We start from the raw sequence: 18718 nt of genomic DNA, 5'->3' as shown, positions 1-18718 counted from the left end.
TATGTAATTTTCAACCCATGTTGACTATGTAAAATATATATTCCTTGAATTTGCTAGATGATGTATATTTTGCAAACTGGTCTCAGTTTCTGGAGGTTCTATAATGCATTATTTTCAGTTAAGATTTCTTTCAGGGCTATTTTCTATCATTTTTTAAAATTATTATATTTGTCCAGCAGATGGCGCTATTCTTTCCCCCGTCAAACCGTGCAGCAACATTTCACACTTTATCTTCACAAAGCCGACCTCCTACTCAAGCCTACAGAAAAGCTGTGGGGCGAAGTGAAGAGAAGATTGTATCAGGCAAATTAGAAAGAATGTGCAAAGATGTATGGTCGAGTTCCAACACCGTATGTTTGCAGGTTTTTATTTTCTACCAGTCATAGATACACTGCAGCCATTTACTTTTAGTCTGTTTGAAATTTAATACAATAATTCATGCCCTTGTAGATAATTATTAATTATGAGCTGTATATGCACATAACTGTCATCAAAAAAAAAAAAACAATGCTGTTTCAGTAAACTAAAAGCAAACCTGTCACAGTGAACTTCCACTATTTTGCATGTTTTCTTGAAATCATAACGTAAACAGTGAGAGTGATATACATGTCCCAGGTAAGCACAGTGACATCGTACAGCCATCTTGTGTCATTTCATCATCCTCCACACCCCGCAATGAAACTGCTCATTTACTGTTCCCTTATGGCCGGTGCACAAAAAGCGTGGAGGGGTTCCCACCTGACATTCAGGAGTGCAAAAGCGATTTATGTAAAATAAACAAGCACACACTCATCCACTCAATTAAATATTTTCTCAATGAAAAAAAGAGAGCTAATAAAGCTTTTACATTAAATGGTTCAGCAAATACCTGGTTATGCTCCACAGACATGTAAATGTTTTTCTTTTCCTGATGGATACCTGAAATTTAAATAGCTTTTGAAGTGGTGATGCTTGCAAAACTCTAGTGAAACCAGTCACCACTGCTGCAGCTAGATCAGCACACATTCATCATCCATAGCTCATGAGTCAATATCAGAAAGCCAAGGAACAAATGTAATTACACATAAAAAGACACTGAGGAAAGAAAAAGAAGTCTGAAAGACAGTCCACAGAGCGGCAAAGCAGTCAAAGCCGGGATCTCACTGACACGTGTTGATTAGCCATGCCAGTTTTACTTCACGTGAGTGATTATTAATTCCTAAGCTACAGATGTCAGCTATTTTCATATAATAGATAATATATGTTTCTGGCTACTAAAGACAAGAGTACACATAGTCTACACGAAACACGACAGCAGCAGTTACATTTTGTGTCAGCACAGTCCGTTTTTCTGTTTGTGACATCCTGACCACCTGAGTCAAGGGGAAAAAAAATGAAAAGGACTCAAATTGTTGGTGAAAGAAGCATGTTACAGCCAGAGTGATGTAAATTATATGTTTTTTGTTTAATTCTGAACCCTCAATGAAGACATCAGTAGCTGAATTTATTTTAAGGTAAGTTGTCCTTTACCTTGGACTGTGTTCCCCTGTTTTTATCATCTGTTTTCTTGTTGCTCTTCCACGTATTCAAAGCAAAACTACAACAACCTGGACATTAAGAATAATTCAATAAGGAAACAGAAGGCTTTCTTTGGTCATAAAAAGGCAAAGCAACTTCAGAAAATCATTTTAAAAATTATGGTTTGATAACGTCAAAAAACAAAATTAAAAAAATTGGAAAACAAAAATTAATCTTCCAGAACTGAAATGGGAAGACTGTGGTGTCTCTGAGGTGCACACTGGGATTGCATGTGGCTAATGCATAGGATTAGCAGGGACTTTAGCGTGGACAGAGCTGGGGATCTGGGGAGAGAGATAGTCATTCAGTTGCTCTTCCACCTCTGTTTTGTCTTTATTGTTGTCCTCATTTTCATGGCAGCAGTGAAAAACCTGGTGGAGTTGCTACTATTGATCACAGGCAACTGATCTTTTCCTGGGTCCTCCAATTGTGAAATGAAGACGTCTTCGTGCTGCCCGGATCCTTCCACCACTGTTTGTGGGTTGAACCTTTACACATGTGGGCCCTTAATACAGAATAAGAAGATACTAAATATAAGTGCTAACAGCTACATTTAGCTATTACAGTGGGAAGAACACTCAAATTTAGATATTTTCAGCATCAGTGAGGTGTTTAAAGATAAAATTGAAAGAACCAGAGAAATGTAAACATTTTTCTGTCTAATGCTTTTCAGTGTCCAATCGGCAATAAAACAATGTGAATTTGGATATATCTGCAACAGCTTGATATATCATTATCAGATATATCAGTTACACCCTGAGTGTGACAACAAAGTCACACTCATGGTGCCTCTATCTGCTCCTACTATCAATAATTAATAACTGCTGAGAGCAGATTAGCTCAAAATAGTTTTACATGCTGTTATTAAGATGTTTTCTGAAATGGGCAATCTCTCTCTACTACGGGAGGAAGCTCAATGTTTTCTGATTGTGTTTTCAAGTTGAACTTAAGAATTTGTCATTTTTTTCATGTTTGTTTTTTTAACCATCCATTGCTAAGACCCACCTATTTGTTCAAGATTGTTCATGGGTCACATGGCAAGATGCAGGTTATAGCTTGGCAAGGTTGCCATTCCATCACAGATCAATATAGTTTGCAAGATCTATTTTCAGAAATATAAAGAATTTTTTTACAAACCTGTTTGGAATAATTCTGGGCTGATGGGAGCTTTGAGGCCAAAGACGGACCTCCCTGGGAAGTTGCTCTCCTTTCCCCCTCAACTACAGTTTTCTTTCCTGAATCAACTTTTTCTTGCCTGGATGACAGGAAGCCTTCACTTTTTAAAAATGTGACCTAGGTCAGCATAAAATATTATTAGTATATTTACAATCCTTTGCAAAGCACTATCAATGTAAATGTCATATTAATATAATTATTGCAAACAGTGCTGAGAAAAAATATTTGACCCCTTACATATTTATTCTATTGTTTTTTTGCTACGCTTAAATGTTTCAGATCATCAATCAAATTTCCATAGATAACCTTAGTAAACACAACCAGGATTTTAAAATTCTAATTGGGGCCTGCCATGCAAAGCAATGGCAGGAACCTATTGCTATTCTCCCAAGAAAAGTTTCTTTATTATTATTATTCTTTATTTTTCATCCGTAACCGTTAATGCGGCTCATACCGCTGCGTGCACACCTACAAAAGAGGTATCAAAACGTGCAGAAAATTCACGCCATTCCAGCTATTACTTTTGGTGGGATTCGGGATTAACATGGCGACATAATTCGCAAAAAACTACGAAAAAAACCCCATTATAAGTCAATGGGAAAAATCCTAGAAATACCCTATTTTTGAGGATTTGCTGTGTCGTCACAAATTCACCTAGAAATGCCATTCAAATTTCATTTTGTAGATACGTCTGTGATCTCTTCGAAAGTGAAGACGGCTCGTCGATACCAGTTATGGTTTGTCCACAATTTGCCTCTAAGCGACCCAAAGTTTCTCATTTTTGCTCATATTAGAGTGACAGCCGACCTCGGTTCATATCTGGGCACAACATTTCTTTCTCTCATCACTGTAAATGCTCTGAGTGAGGTACAGATATGAATCTCGGGACTATCGCAGAAGACACATTGAACTGTCATACGCTTAAAACGCTTTTCGAATATGTATTACGGTTCCCGAACAAGAAGGATTTGTTTCCAATGCTTTTTTTCAGTAAAGTGTGTTTGCTCAAACACACTTGTGTGTTTGAGAGCTCACAGCTCAGAGCTCACACCTGCTGAGACCATTATTTGCCATAGCAACGGAACTCAAGAGGCTATTGGCTGCTGGTTAGGACTACGAATACGCATCGTTGTAGTTCTATCTATCCTCAGTTGAAACAGATCAGGACTGAGAACTGGCCTTTACAACTACTTGCTGCTTTGGGCTGTATATAACTGATTTAACTCAGTAACTGTTACACATGGGATTAGTTTTACACTTTAAAATTAAGCATATTGAAAATTTCACAATAAAAGCCCTGAATATTTTTACATGACGTAATTGCTCTTTTTTGGCTTTATTTGACTTTTTCATCCAAAGCACTGTTACACATGGTATTAGTTTGGCCCTTTAAAATGAAGCTTAACAAAAATTTCAAAATAAAAGCCTTGAATATTTTTACATCAGCTACTTGTGTTTTGAGCATTATATAACTATTTTAACCGAAGGACTATTACGCATGGGATTAGTTTGGCCCTTTGAAATGAAGCATCCTGCAAATTTCAAAATAAAAGCCTTGAATATTTTTACATGACGTAATTGCTCTTTTTGGCTTTATTTGACTTTTTCATCCAAAGCACTGTTACACATGGTATTAGTTTGGCCCTTTGAAATGAATATTAACAAAAATTTCAAAATTAAAGCCTTGAATATTTTTACATCATGTAATTGCTCTTTTTGGCTTTATTTGACTTTTTCATCCAAAGCACTGTTACACGTGGTATTAGTTTGGCCCTTTGAAATGAAGCTTAACAAAAGTTTCAAAATAAAAGCCTTGAATATTTTTACATGACGTAATTGCTCTTTTTGGCTTTATTTGACTTTTTCATCCAAAGCACTCTTACACGTGGTATTAGTTCAGAACTTTAAAATGAAGCATACTGAAAATTTCAAAATAAAAGCCTTGAATATTTTACATGAAGTAATTGCTCTTTTTGGCCGTATATGACTTTTTCATCCAAAGCAATGTTACACATGGGATTAGTTCGGAACTTTAAAATGGAGCATAATAATAATTTCAAAATAAAAGCCTTGAATATTTTTACATCAGGTAATTGCTGTTTTTGGCTTTATTTGACGTTTTCATCCAAAGCACTGTTACACATGGGATTACTTTGGAACTTTGAAATGAAGCATACTGAAAATTTCAAAATAAAAGCCTTGAATATTTTTACATCAGGTAATTGCTGTTTTTGGCTTTATATGACTTTTTCATCCAAAGCACTGTTACACATGGGATTAGTTTGGAACTTTAAAATGGAGCATAATAATAATTTCAAAATAAAAGCCTTGAATATTTTTACATCAGGTAATTGCTCTTTTTGGCTTTATTTGACTTTTTCATCCAAAGCACTGTTACACGTGGTATTAGTTTGGCCCTTTGAAATGAAGCATTCTGAAAATTTCAAAATAAAAGCCTTGAATAATTTTACATGACGTAATTGCTCTTTTTGGCTTTATTTGACTTTTTCATCCAAAGCACTGTTACACGTGGTATTAGTTTGGCCCTTTGAAATGAAGCATACTGAAAATTTCAAAATAAAAGCCTTGAATATTTTTACATCAGCTACTTGTGTTTTGAGCATTATATAACTATTTTAACCCAAGGACTATTACGCATGGGATTAGTTTGGCCCTTTGAAATGAAGGTTAACAAAACTTCCAAAATAAAAGCCTTGACAACATTTTAAATCGTACCGAACGGTGCACGTCCGCCTCGCTTAACGTTCTTGCGGTTCTCCGCGTGCCACTGATCACGTCGCGGCGTCCTTTGGCGTCGACGCCGATTTGTGGCGCGACGACGCCGGGCCCATGCCCGACGGGCGCGCCTTGGCAGGCCCCGGCTAAATTTCTTCCGAAATTTTCTAGTTTCATTTATTGAAGACAAAAAGCTAGCCAAAATAAACTGTTCCTCATTTGAACAAGCAACTACCCTCTTTCATGGGGCAAAGTTAGTTTAAGTTCAGGAAAATTTAAATGTGAAAACAAATCAAATAAACAAGAAATCTAAAAATGGAAAAATAATTTTTTAAGGGTAATTTATAGATATTGAGAGTACATGCACCTCTGTGTGGTCTCCAACACTTTTTAGTACGGTCCGCTTTCCCATCCTGGAATAACCATCTTCGTCTGCTACAGTCAAAGAGTCCTGAGAAGCTCCTTCTGACGGTATCTCTTCACCATCCACAGAAGCACACTTGCGGATTACTTTTCGTGTAACCTGAGTGAGAAAATTGTTTGCATATCAAAAAAGGCAACATGATGACATCTAATCAACACTACACACTGAAACAGCTGTACAAAACCCTGTAGTGGATTAAAAGGTTAAATAAAAGAAAGCAACAGAAATTAGAGCAAATGAAAAACAGCTTTACCCTTTTGACAACTAAATGCCCATTTTCATCTCGGTACTTTTCTTCAGTCACGGACTGAGTAGGGAGGTGAGCTACTTCATCAACCTGTTTGAGAAACAAAACAATTGTCAATCAGAAAGGACAGTTTGGTTCAGAATGAGTTTGTATGTTTATCACCGCACTTGGCAACACATAGGGCAGAAACATAGTACTTGCATTTCAGATTCATAAGAAAAGTTTGGGAAATTAGGGAAACAGCAACAAAACATTAAGGGTTATTCTGTCAAAAGAAATCGGCAAAGACGTGCTCACAGCAGAATAAAACACCTCCAAGACCTTCAGCCATCTGTGCAAACAAAGTGGGAGTTAAAGTCCTGAAACACACATGTTCATTCGTTTTATTTGGAAGAGAAACACAGTAAAGTCAAGGTTTCCATGCTAAATCAGCGCATCATCAGCCATGCCTAATAGGATACCTTGATTAAAATTCTCCTTCGTATTATTCTGGTGGTCAGAAACTCCTCATCTGAACTTTCTGATATTGAACCAAATTCTGCAGAGACCTCCTGACCAAGCAATACAAATCTGTTCAGAATCAATTCATTTAGTCCCCCTATATAAAGATTTTGTTTGTAGCAAAGCAAGCTGGGAGTGGAGTGGAATAATGCACTTTCCAGTGTGTTGGATGTTACACTGGAAGATATAACAGCACTCGAACAAAAAAAAACAACAAAAAAAAACATTTGGAAAAATGTCATGCTTGAAATTTTGAAAGAACAATTCATCACCAGGTGACATTGCTAAGTAAAACTGCAGTGACACATGCTGAGTTAGGGTTTGTTAAATTGGAAATAAAATAAATGTGGTTCATAGCGAAATGTAGATTAAAATTTTCCAGCCAGAGGGTTAGCAGTCATTTCTTCATGAGGCTAATTTAATGAACATTATTACTCAACTCTGGTAAAAAAAAAAAAAAAAAAAAAACTTGGATGATCTTTTTTACGCTCGTCTTACCCTTTGCGGAGACTTATCAGTATAGTAAGTTCCAGAAGGTAGAGAAGTTTTGCATAGAGTGAATTCTTCATCTGATGTCTCTGAGTGATGTAGTGATTCTCTGCTCTCTTCAAGTTCCTGATTGTACGACTCATGAACCAAAAGAGCATCTTCATAATCTTCACTTCCAGAAGACGGGAGCATTTTTTGCTTTGCCTTTTCCTGTGTCCCTGTGTCGAGTTGATGCTGAGCTGGACCTGCACTACCAGTTGTCTCAGGTGCATCAAGTTCATTCTCTGACAAATCCGACACTACTTGTTTGCAGTCAAAAAAGGACTCCATGTCAGAGTATTCCAGGTTTGGACTGTCCTTTCTGCACTGTGCTCCATCAGCAATTCTGAGAGGGGTCCTGGCATAGGTCCCTGAAGCAGAGGAGATCTCTGCAGCTTCTAGTGGGTTGGTGTACTCCTCATCAGAACCTGATGAGGAGGTTTCAGTTTTGAGTTTGAATATAGGAGATTCAGGGGCAAAATATTCATACCCATTCTCATCAGAAAGTTTTTCTACACTCCTGGAAGAGGGGTAAGGTATCAGCTCATCAAAGCTGAAATGTCTCGAAGATGTAGCTATGTCAGGAGTAAAATCAGACACAGGCTGGGTAGATATGGTTTTAGTCGAGGTTCCCTCCCTTAAACATTGATCTTGGTTAGTCTCAGCAGAGGTTTCTTCTGTTGTGCCCGTTGACTCTAAAGATTGTGTAGGTAGGAACTGTCCTTCGCAATTTGAATAGGTGTTTGTCATAAGGTTTTTCCTGTTGAAGTCATTCAGATTTTTCTCAAGTGTGTCTCTCGATGAAGAAAATGTTTCAGTAAGACTCTGAATACTTTGGCAGGACTGAAAGTGTCCAAAGCTTTGCTGTTGAATTTCCTCACCAAATCTTTGATGAACTTCAGGGATTGACGGAGCTTCAGTTGGTGATGAATTCGATTCTTGATGAATGTCAGAGTCAGACTCTGACGCATGTTTTGTATCAAGACATTGTCCTACATTTGCAATACCTTCTGTAAGCTGTGGAACAGGAAACACACTGACTTTATCTATTTTTTCAGTAGGGTATTCCTCTTCAGGTGAAAGTTCTGTATATATGTAAGCTTCTTTCTCCTCGGGGCTGCTATCAGAGGACTCTGATGCATGTGAATCAAGTTTTTCTGGTGATAACTTGAGTTTCATTTCCTTCAAATCAGAAAACATCTGATCAAGCTGAGGAGATCCACTTTTCTGTGATGTTGGGCTAGATTTTAAGGACTTGATGGTAAGTACAGAATCACAATTTTCTTGTGATTCTAGAGTCTCAGAGTCTGACTCATTATATTTTCCCTGTGGAAAGCTACTTTGGCTGGTCGATGTAATGTCATATTCAGTGTTCACTACGTCCAACACAGGTTCATTGTGGGATGTTATTACTCCTGTGTTTGAATCATGTGTCAACAAAAGTGTCTCTGTTTGCATGCCCTGAATTTGTCCCATATCAACATTGTTGTGTTTTGGGGCTTGAGAAATATTTGTCTTGAAAGTTGAAGATGATACCTGAAAGAAATAATACAATGGAATGGGGAAAAGATGCATAAATACATTTTGAAGTGCCTTTGGGAATCAACACTCAAGCCAAAATGCTTTCTGTAGCTGAAAGCGCAAGAGTTAAGCCTATGTTAAAAATTTATTTGTAGCCCAACATGCATGACTATTAATATTATACCTTTGAGCTTTTCTTACAGCATTTTTCTGTCAGATTGGAGAGATCTGTTCTAGTATGATAGATGGTCACACAGAAGTTTAAGCTGACTCTATAAACGGTTGCATAATACCATGGTTTTCCACATTACAGAAGGGCACAAATAAATTTATATTAAAATTAGAATGACTAGCAGTGGCAGGGCTGTTTTATATGAAGTTGTTTCCGAGAAGCAAAACATGTACAATGATCAGCTTTTATAGCATCATGATTGTCTGTTGTGGTTCTTATACTTAATCTGAAAGACAGAAAAACAGCTCCTTTTCAGCAGAGCTTTATACCCCTTCACTAACACACAAACATATTTTACCCAAATTGCATTATGTAAAACCAGAATAATTAACAAGCAATCTTGATGAAAGATCCTTTCTGAGATCAGATAGAAAAAGTTAGGCAGTTATCATTTGTGTCAGTGGAGAGGTATGCCTAAATAATACTGTGTGGATAAATAATTTAAATATAATGTAAACATACACTTTTCAGTCAGAAGCTAATGTCATTCAACACATGCTTTCACCTGCTGCCACTTAACACCTTTATTGCAGTTAAAGACTAGAATGAAACAACTGAAGCTCTTCTCAATTATTATGGGGTCATAGGGATTTAGATTAGTTTCGCTACATTGAAGAATCATCTTGATGGTTGAAAAGCAAACATGCGACACTAAGACAATAAAGCCTTTACTTGTTAAATGCCCAAGAAGCATCAGCAATATGACTTTTTATAGTGCCACTAAATTAAAAAAAATTGAAACCAACACTGCACTCATGAACAAACAAGTGCTTGTGCTTTCTTACCAACACCAAGGGATCTTTTTGTTGTCTTTGAACATGGGATTTCCTTTGAGGAGAAATCTTGAGGGAGAGGTTGTCCTAATAAGCACTCTAGAGTCAGGCACTCTCCACACAAGGACGGCTTTTCACTCAGTCTTTTTTTGCTTGACCATGTACATCAAAGCCAGCATGAGGAAACTCTTGCTTTTACAGATGGCATGTGATTCAACTTGAAGCTAAAGCAACCACTAACAAGTGATGTCAGTGAAATAACTTGTGTCAAGATAAGAGTTCTGACAGCACATTGAAAAGTAGTTCGAACATTACTGTTACAGCCCACACCTGCAGCATGTTGCTACTGATGGTCACTACATGGCTTGGTGGTCGCTGCCACCAATGAGAAGTAACTATTAGTATAACTCACAAGAAATGATCATGATCACATGACTCTCTCCATCACAGAATTCCTACAATTTTTCTGGTTTATGTTATTATGAGGTTAATGTTGAATAATTAATTGCCACACATTAAAAAATAGTAAATATGCAAATGTTTCACATGTTTATTTTCACATAAGTCTTCATATTAGTCTCACTTCCAATTTAAAGGACTTTTGTCTCACTGTATTACTATTTCTCACTATTTTTGCAATTTAATAAACTTGTTCACACGAGAAATCATTGAAAACGATGGCGGCGACAAACATAAATTGCAACATGAGATTATGTTCATATTTCAGCCATGGTCCTCATCATCGATCAGCTATCAGAGGAGATGTTGGCATCTTATTCAGATGTTGGAGTGATGAGCCCCATATACTTGGGAGTGGCTGCGTTTTGGGTAACACATTCAAATGACACACAACTTTTTATGAACTGTGCCATGCTGTGAGAGCTCTGGTGGAGCCAGTTGCACATTGTCCGAATAAACATCTGACTGCATGTATCAAATTTGGGGAAGGATTTGTTTCTTAATTTTCAAAAATGGACATAGTAACTTTGATGACCTTATTTGGGGACTTAAAAATTATAGGATAAAAGATTAAACATACCAAAATGGAGTTATTTTTGTGCCACCAACATGAGGATGTAGTGACCAATCCAAGCACACAGTGAGGCTGATCTGAAAGCATATATCTTTGTAAATGAACAGTAATTTGAGGTGTCTCCTTTAACTTTCAAACAAGCTCATTCAAGCTCAACCAAACGTTATGGCACACACTAACCTCTGACAACTCGAGTTTGCATGCCCTTTGCTCGCGCTCGACCCAGAGAATGCATTCACAACTTCAGGTGTAAGTATATAAATCACATCACCAGTGTGGTCTTTTACATCCAATCAGAGTATTCCTTGAAAATGCTCTATTTGCTGGAATGAAAAATACAAAAAACAATCAGAAAATCAAAATACCAAATACCCAAAGTAAAAGAAACACTTGAATTTGGCACGCTGGAAATATTTACTTAAGCATACAAGTATGGTGAAGTTTAGGCAATATTTTAAAGGTTTTTTTTAGCACTTATGTGACATGTAAAAATGTTTGTCTTTTTAAGGAGTTCATTATTTCTAGCTCCTGAAAACTCTTTGTACTTTAATTAAGAAACACATATATAATATCTAAGATAAAAATTTTATACCTTTACTGTCAACTTTTAGAGAAAAATACATCTGAAAATACAAGTAGATGTTTTTCATCAAGTCTGAAAATATGAAAATAGCTGAAGAAAAAGATTGGTCTTCTTCCAAAAATCTACAGTAAAATCTAAAAAGTTTTCATTAATATACAAAAAAAGTTTGAAGTACTATACTAAATATTCCTAGATTACAAAATTCAAGTGTTTATTTTATTATATTTTCTTCAATTTGCTGCAGTATTTTGACTTGCTTGTTGTGACTGACTGCTCTTAATTCCAGCGAACTCAGTATTTTCACAGAACCTCTGAAATGTGAGCAAAGGTATGAAGTGTCAAAAAGCAGAGACAGGACCATGCCAGCTAGCCGAGAACAGGTAAAAATGAAGTGGTCAGAGTTGAGAGCACAGCAAAATACTATTGAGTGGGCTTGTGTGTGACTTAATCCACAATGCTCAAATGATTGTGTATTCATATTGATATAGGTGCTTTGACCAGCATACCTCCTCATACAGATTGGTAACTGCACACACTAAAATTGGTGGCACAAACAAAACGGCATGAAAAACATATTTTAAAAACTTGGACCAATTTATTGGGGGCAATGTATCTTTTCAGAAGATGAAAAGGACTACATTAATTTAGTTAAACAAAGAAAAACTACAGAGACTTGGGAGGCATGAAGGTACAGTGAGAGCATGGCCCACTATAGAAAGGATCATGTAACTTTGAAATAAGTAGAATGTTGCTCTTTAAATGGGATTGTTGAAAAGTAAAATCCTTATCATAGGGTTGAAAAGTTGAGGTGGAAGCGGCATTGTTGACCAATAGATGTTGGTAAGGAAAGGAGTATCCTGGCTTCTCAATTTGGTTGTTATGAAAATCCACTGTAAATGTCTGAGGTTTGGTAGAATTAAAGAATGAAGAAAAAGTCAAAGAAACGCCTGAATATCTCAGTGATGGGGAGCATGAATCAGAACATATTGTCCTGCTTTTACAAATGTTATCCAGTTCAAAGTCTGACCCAACAGACTGAGGGGACTCTCGTCTGTTGTCCCCAAAAGGACTTTCCAGACACAAATCAGTGCCTTCCCAATCGGACAATGTAGATTCTGATGTAAATGATTGGCACCCTGATAATTGTACACTGCATTCAACATAAGAATTTCTGAGGTCAGGAATAGGCGAATCCGGAGACATGGGCCTAATGTCACTGCAAGACCCCATTGATTCAGGAGAATATCTGCATAACTCAGATACCAAATCGTCCTCAATTAGAGGCCTGGATGGCTCTTGTGCTTGGAAAGTAGATGAAACATCATCTGAATCCAACTTCCCGAGATCCGACAAGGGTTCTGATTGTGATTTAAAGGAAATACCTCGAACAACTTCTGCATATGTCAGAGGTCTCACTGTAGAGACCAGTGGAGAAACAACTACACCTGATTGTTTAGACTGTGTAGGAAGTGAATCTGGTGAATCTGTTTGGTTGTCAACAAGCATGTCACGAAGACAAAATTCAGAGCCTTCCAAGTCAGAAAGTATAGAAAGAGGTGACAGTGGCCTATTTCCTGGGTACTGTAGGAAATAGTTACAGTGCTGACCATGTGACTGACGGAATGTAAAAACGTGAGAACAAGTCTGAGATTCACCAGTTGCTACAGATTCTGGTGAGGATGCTCTAAAATCTTCCAAACACTCATTTAGGTGCGAAAAATCCAAATCAGAAGACAAAGAGTCTGGGGACAAAGTTCTGCTGAATAACTTATCCAGTTCAAAATCTGACCCAACTGACTGAGGGGACTCTCGTCTGCTGTCCTCAAAAAGACTTTCCAGAAACAACTCAGGGCCTTCCCAATCGGACAATGTAGATATTGGCGTACATGACCTGTGTCCCGTTAACTCCCCACTGCATTCAACATAAGAATATCGGAAATCTGGAATTGGCGAATCTGAAGACACCAGCCTAAAGTCATTGCAAGATCCCATTGATTCTGGAGAAAGTCTGCTTAACTCAGATACCAAATCATCCTCAATTAGGGGGCTGGATAGCTCCTCTGATTGGAAAGCAGATGAAACATCTTCTGAATCCAACTCACCGAGATCAGACAAAGGTTCCGATTGTGATTTAAAGGAAATACCTCGAACAACTTCTGCATATGTCAGAGGTCTCTCTGTAGAGAGCAGTGGAGAAGCAACTCCACCTGGGTTTTTAAACTGTGTAGGAAGTGAATCTGGTGAATATTTTCGGTTGTCAACAAACATGTCATAAAGACAAAAGTCAGAGTCTTCCACGTTGGAAAGTATAGAAAGAGGTGACAGTGGCCTATTTCCTGGGTACTGTAGGTAATAGTTACAATGCTGACCATATGAATGACGGAATGTAAAAACATGAGAACAAGTCTGAGATTCACCAGTTGCTACAGATTCTGGTGAGGATGCTGTAAAATCTTCCAACCAGTCATTTAGCTGCGAAAAATCCAAATCAGAAGACAAAGAGTCTGGGGACAAAGTTCTGCTAAATAACATATCCAGTTCAAAGTCTGACACGACTGACTGAGGGGACTCTTGTCTGCTGTCCTCAAAAAGACTTTCCAGAAATAACTCAGTGCCTTCCCAATCTGACAATGTAAATACTGGCGTAAATGATCTGTGTCCCGTTAACTCCCCACTGCACTCAACATAAGAATATCGGAAATCAGGAATTGGCGAATCTGAAGACACCAGTCTAAAGTCACTGCAAGATCCCACTGATTCAGGAGAATATCTGCTTAACTCAGATACCAAATCATCCTCAATTAGAGGGCTGGATAGCTCCTCTGCTTGGAAGGTAGATGAAAAATCTTCTGAATACAACTCCCCGAGATCCGACAACGGTTCTGATTGTGATTTAAAGGAAATACCTCGAACAACTTCTGCATATGTCAGAGGTCTTAGTGTAGAGAGCAGTGGAGAAACAACTACACCTGATTGTTTAGACTGTGTAGGAAGTGAATCTGGTGAATCTGTTCGGTTGTCAACAAGCATGTCACGGAGACAAAACTCAGAGTCTTCTACATCGGAAAGTATAGAAAGAGGTGACACTGGCCTATTTCCTGTGTACTGTAGGAAATAGTTACAATGCTGACCATGTGAATGACGGAATGTAAAAACATGAGAACAAGTTTGAGATTCACCAGTTGCTACAGATTCGGGTGAGGATGCTGTAAAATCTTCCAACCAGTCATTTAGCTGCGAAAAATCCAAATCAGAAGACAAAGAGTCTGGGGACAAAGTTCTGCTAAATAACATATCCAGTTCAAAGTCTGACCCAACTGACTGAGGGGACTCTCGTCTGCTGTCCTCAAAAAAACTTTCCAGAAACAACTCAGGGCCTTCCCAATCGGACAATGTAGATATTGGCGTAAATGACCTGGGTCCCGTTAACTCCCCACTGCATTCAACATAAGAATATTGGAAATCAGGAATTGGCGAATCTGAAGACACCAGTCTAAAGTCATTGCAAGATCCCATTGATTCAGGAGAATGTCTGCTTAACTCAGATACCAAATCGTCCTCAATTAGAGGGCTGGATAGCTCCTCTGATTGGAAAGTAGATGAATCATCTTCTGAATTCAACTCCCCGAGATCAGACAAAGGTTCCGATTGTGATTTAAAGGAAATACCTCGAACAACTTCTGCATATGTCAGAGGTCTCACTGTAGAGACCAGTGGAGAAGCAACTACACCTGATTGTTTAGACTGTGTAGGAAGTGAATCTGGTGAATCTGTTCGGTTGTCAACAAGCATGTCACAGAGACAAAATTCAGAGCCTTCCAAGTCAGAAAGTATAGAAAGAGGTGACAGTGGCCTATTTCCTGGGTACTGTAGGTAATAGTTACAATGCTGACCATATGAATGACGGAATGTAAAAACATGAGAACAAGTCTGAGATTCACCAGTTGCTACAGATTCTGGTGAGGATGCTCTAAAATCTTCCAAACAGTCATTTAGCTGCGAAAAATCCAAATCAGAAGACAAAGAGTCTGGGGACAAAGTTCTGCTAAATAATATATCCAGTTCAAAGTCTGACACGACTGACTGAGGGGACTCTCGTCTGCTGTCCTCAAAAAGACTTTCCAGAAATAACTCAGTGCCTTCCCAACCTGACAATGTAGATACTGGCGTAAATGATCTGCGTCCCGTTAACTCCCCACTGCACTCAACATAAGAATATCGGAAATCAGGAATTGGCGAATCTGAAGACGCCAGTCTAAAGTCACTGCAAGATCCCACTGATTCAGGAGAATATCTGCTTAACTCAGATACCAAATCATCCTCAATTAGAGGGCTGGATAGCTCCTCTGCTTGGAAGGTAGATGAAAAATCTTCTGAATACAACTCCCCGAGATCCGACAACGGTTCTGATTGTGATTTAAAGGAAATACCTCGAACAACTTCTGCATATGTCAGAGGTCTTAGTGTAGAGAGCAGTGGAGAAACATCTACACCTGATTGTTTAGACTGTGTAGGAAGTGAATCTGGTGAATCTGTTCGGTTGTCAACAAGCATGTCACGAAGACAAAACTGAGACTCTTCTACATCGGAAAGTATAGAAAGAGGTGACACTGGCCTATTTCCTGTGTACTGTAGGAAATAGTTACAATGCTGACCATGTGAATGACGGAATGTAAAAACATGAGAACAAGTCTGAGATTCACCAGTTGCTACAGATTCGGGTGAGGATGCTGTAAAATCTTCCAACCAGTCATTTAGCTGCGAAAAATCCAAATCAGAAGACAAAGAGTCTGGGGACAAAGTTCTGCTGAATAACATATCCAGTTCAAAGTCTGACATGACTGACTGAGGGGACTCTCGTCTGCTGTCCTCAAAAAGACTTTCCAGAAACCACTCAGTGCCTTCCCAATCTGACAATGTAGATACTGGCGTAAATGACCTGCGTCCTGTTAACTCTCCACTGCATTCAACATAAGAATATCGGAAATCAGGAATAGGTGAATCTGAAGACACCAGCCTAAAGTCACTGCAAGATCCCACTGTTTCAGGAGAATGTCTACTTAACTCAAATACCAAATCATCCTCAATTAGAGGGCTGGATAGCTCCTCTGATTGGAAAGTAGATGAAACATCTTCTGAATACATCTCCCCGGGATCCGACAAATGTTCTGATTGTGATTTAAAGGAAATACCTCGAACAACTTCTGAATATGTCAGAGGTCTCTCCGTATAGAGCAGTGGAGAAGAAACTACTGTTACACCTGAAATTTTGGACTGTCCATATGTCAAAAGCGCGGTATTTGTATTGTGTTGAGGGAAAGGTACCAATTTATTTGAGTCTTTGGAATCTAAATCTGGAGAACAAGAGAGTGTTGAATGCAGTTTGCTCTCAATCTCTTCAATCATTTTTGTAGGATTATAATTGGTAACACTTTCTTCAGCCTCATTTTTCTCAAGTAATGATAATCTGTTTTTAGATAGTGTTTCGGGTGTATTCTGAAAATGTAAGACATATTTTGGTTTTCTTATCAGCTCAAAGACTTTTATTTGTTTTTGAACTGCTGCTTCTTCAATAGAATTATTCGTTTTTTCTGCTATTGTGTCTTTCTTTTTAGCTCTCTTTTCTGCAGAGTCTCCCTCTAGATTCGCATCCATGCCTCCTGTTTGCCATATATTTGCCACATCATTTTCTTCTTGACCAAGTACTGGCTCAAGAACAGAATTCCAGAAATACATGTTAGATTCTTTTCTATTCTTTGGTGTTTGGAGTTTTATTTTCTCATTTCTTAAATATGAGGTTTTTAACTTTTCACTTTCACAAAACGCTTCTTCACTTATGTTGTCATGAGCCTCAGGTGCTCTTTGTTTTTCCTCTTCTTCTATCTGATCTCCAGTCCAATCATTAAGATATGGCATAGGAGCACTTCTAGAGGATTTTATATTTACACATCTCTGAACACTGTATTGTACACATGGAAAATATGATGGAGGATTGCCATTTGACATGGTCCAGTTTGTTGGAGCTTGACTATCTGAATTATCTAATTGTTTTGTCAAGAATATATCTGGATACACCTCCTCACTGGGCATAATAGCATGAAAACCTTTGATTGTTGGTGGGGATGTTTGGTTCTCTCCTGAATAATGTAAGAAATAATCACAGTATTGGCTCCTCAGTTGGGAGCGAGTTGGTTCAGAGAACATGAGATCAAGAAATGAGAAGCTGCACTGAGAGGATTGAGATTCTGGTGAAAATGGTCTACAATCTGTCTGTGCTCCTTGATTAGAGGTTAATAATTCTGGTGAAAATTCTTTTCTATCAAGTAATCTAAACTGTATTAAAGTATCATCACTTTCAAATTCTAAAGACACAGGTGACAGAGTTTTTCTTTCTACCCTCTTATGTGAAACATCTGAAACAGTTTCACAAAGCTTAGCTGCTTGAGAGTTTGAGGACAGTGGCCTACAGGAATTCCATGACTCAAAAGACTCTGAAAAATAGGAAGCTGAAATCACAGGCACTGTGAACTCTTCTGGACAAATCCTTTGTTTATCTTCAGATGTTTGTGTGTGGAATGTGTTCTCATTGTAAATCTGATTAATATCTGTTGAGCTACATTTGTCAGACATTGCAGAAAGTTCTCGACAACCTTCCCATGTTTTGAAAAAGTCTGCAGGTAAAAACCATTTGGTACCTAGTGGAGAATCAGGTGACATTGCTCTGTAATCACTAACTGACATGACAGATTCAGGAGATGACAGCCTGGACACACTTGTGTTTGTCATCCACATATCAGCTTTGAAAGGGTCTGCTTCATTAATCGGTGAAAATAAGTCATGCTGTTCCTCGGACACCAAATAATTAGGAGTGAAAGGGCAGAAATCTAAAACAACAGATTGTGAAGTCTCAGTTATTCTATCATTTTCAGGTTCAATGTGTGAGAAAAAACCTGAAGGGGTAATATTCAGCTCAGGAGTGTGGGATGTTTTAGATTTAATGTCAGTATCTTTATATTCTGGAAAAGGACATAAATTAGTATATCTATCAGTTGAGTCACATGTCAAATGAATGCAATTACTCTTTTGATGATTATATGGCATAATAGTTTGAATTTCCAGTTTTTTGTCAGATTTCACCATGTTGTTCTTCACTGAACTGAAAACAGATTCACTTGACTTAATGTCATCTTCATCAATGAAGGGTATATCTTCCATTTGTACTTGGTCTTTTGGATTTTTGTTCTTGCATGACTTGACAGCTTTAACGTCTGAATCCAAACTTGAAAAATGTGGAATCTTGTAATTACTACGTAGTACATCATCAGGTTCCTTCTGAGATGACCTACTTTTTTGTGCTACATCTGTGTCATCTTGAGCCAGAGTTGACTGTGTTACCATGGTTTGTGA

General features: G+C 38.0%; 1 protein-coding gene across 17 annotated transcripts in view; it reads right to left on the bottom strand.

Moving 5' to 3' along the window:
- Positions 1–335: 335 nt before the first annotated feature.
- LOC102237700 (ankyrin-2) overlaps positions 336–18718 on the bottom strand; it is a 76607-nt gene continuing 58224 nt past the window's right edge. For 15 of the 17 annotated variants that reach the window (XM_023333878.1, XM_023333890.1, XM_023333886.1 and 12 more), the window contains 6 exons: positions 7140–8705; positions 6602–6691; positions 6147–6230; positions 5837–5992; positions 2695–2850; positions 336–2062 (listed from right to left, as the gene is read on the bottom strand). In XM_023333878.1, the coding sequence (XP_023189646.1) occupies positions 2048–2062; positions 2695–2850; positions 5837–5992; positions 6147–6230; positions 6602–6691; positions 7140–8705 (2067 nt within the window). In that variant the 3' untranslated portion in view covers positions 336–2047. The remainder of the gene's footprint in view (positions 2063–2694; positions 2851–5836; positions 5993–6146; positions 6231–6601; positions 6692–7139; positions 8706–18718) is intronic. The other 2 variants (XM_023333885.1, XM_023333889.1) reach the window with 2 other exon arrangements.

This window comes from Xiphophorus maculatus, chromosome 5, assembly GCF_002775205.1.
Source record: "Xiphophorus maculatus strain JP 163 A chromosome 5, X_maculatus-5.0-male, whole genome shotgun sequence".
NCBI lineage: Eukaryota > Metazoa > Chordata > Actinopteri > Cyprinodontiformes > Poeciliidae > Xiphophorus > Xiphophorus maculatus.
This window is presented reverse-complemented; position numbering and strand designations above follow the sequence as displayed.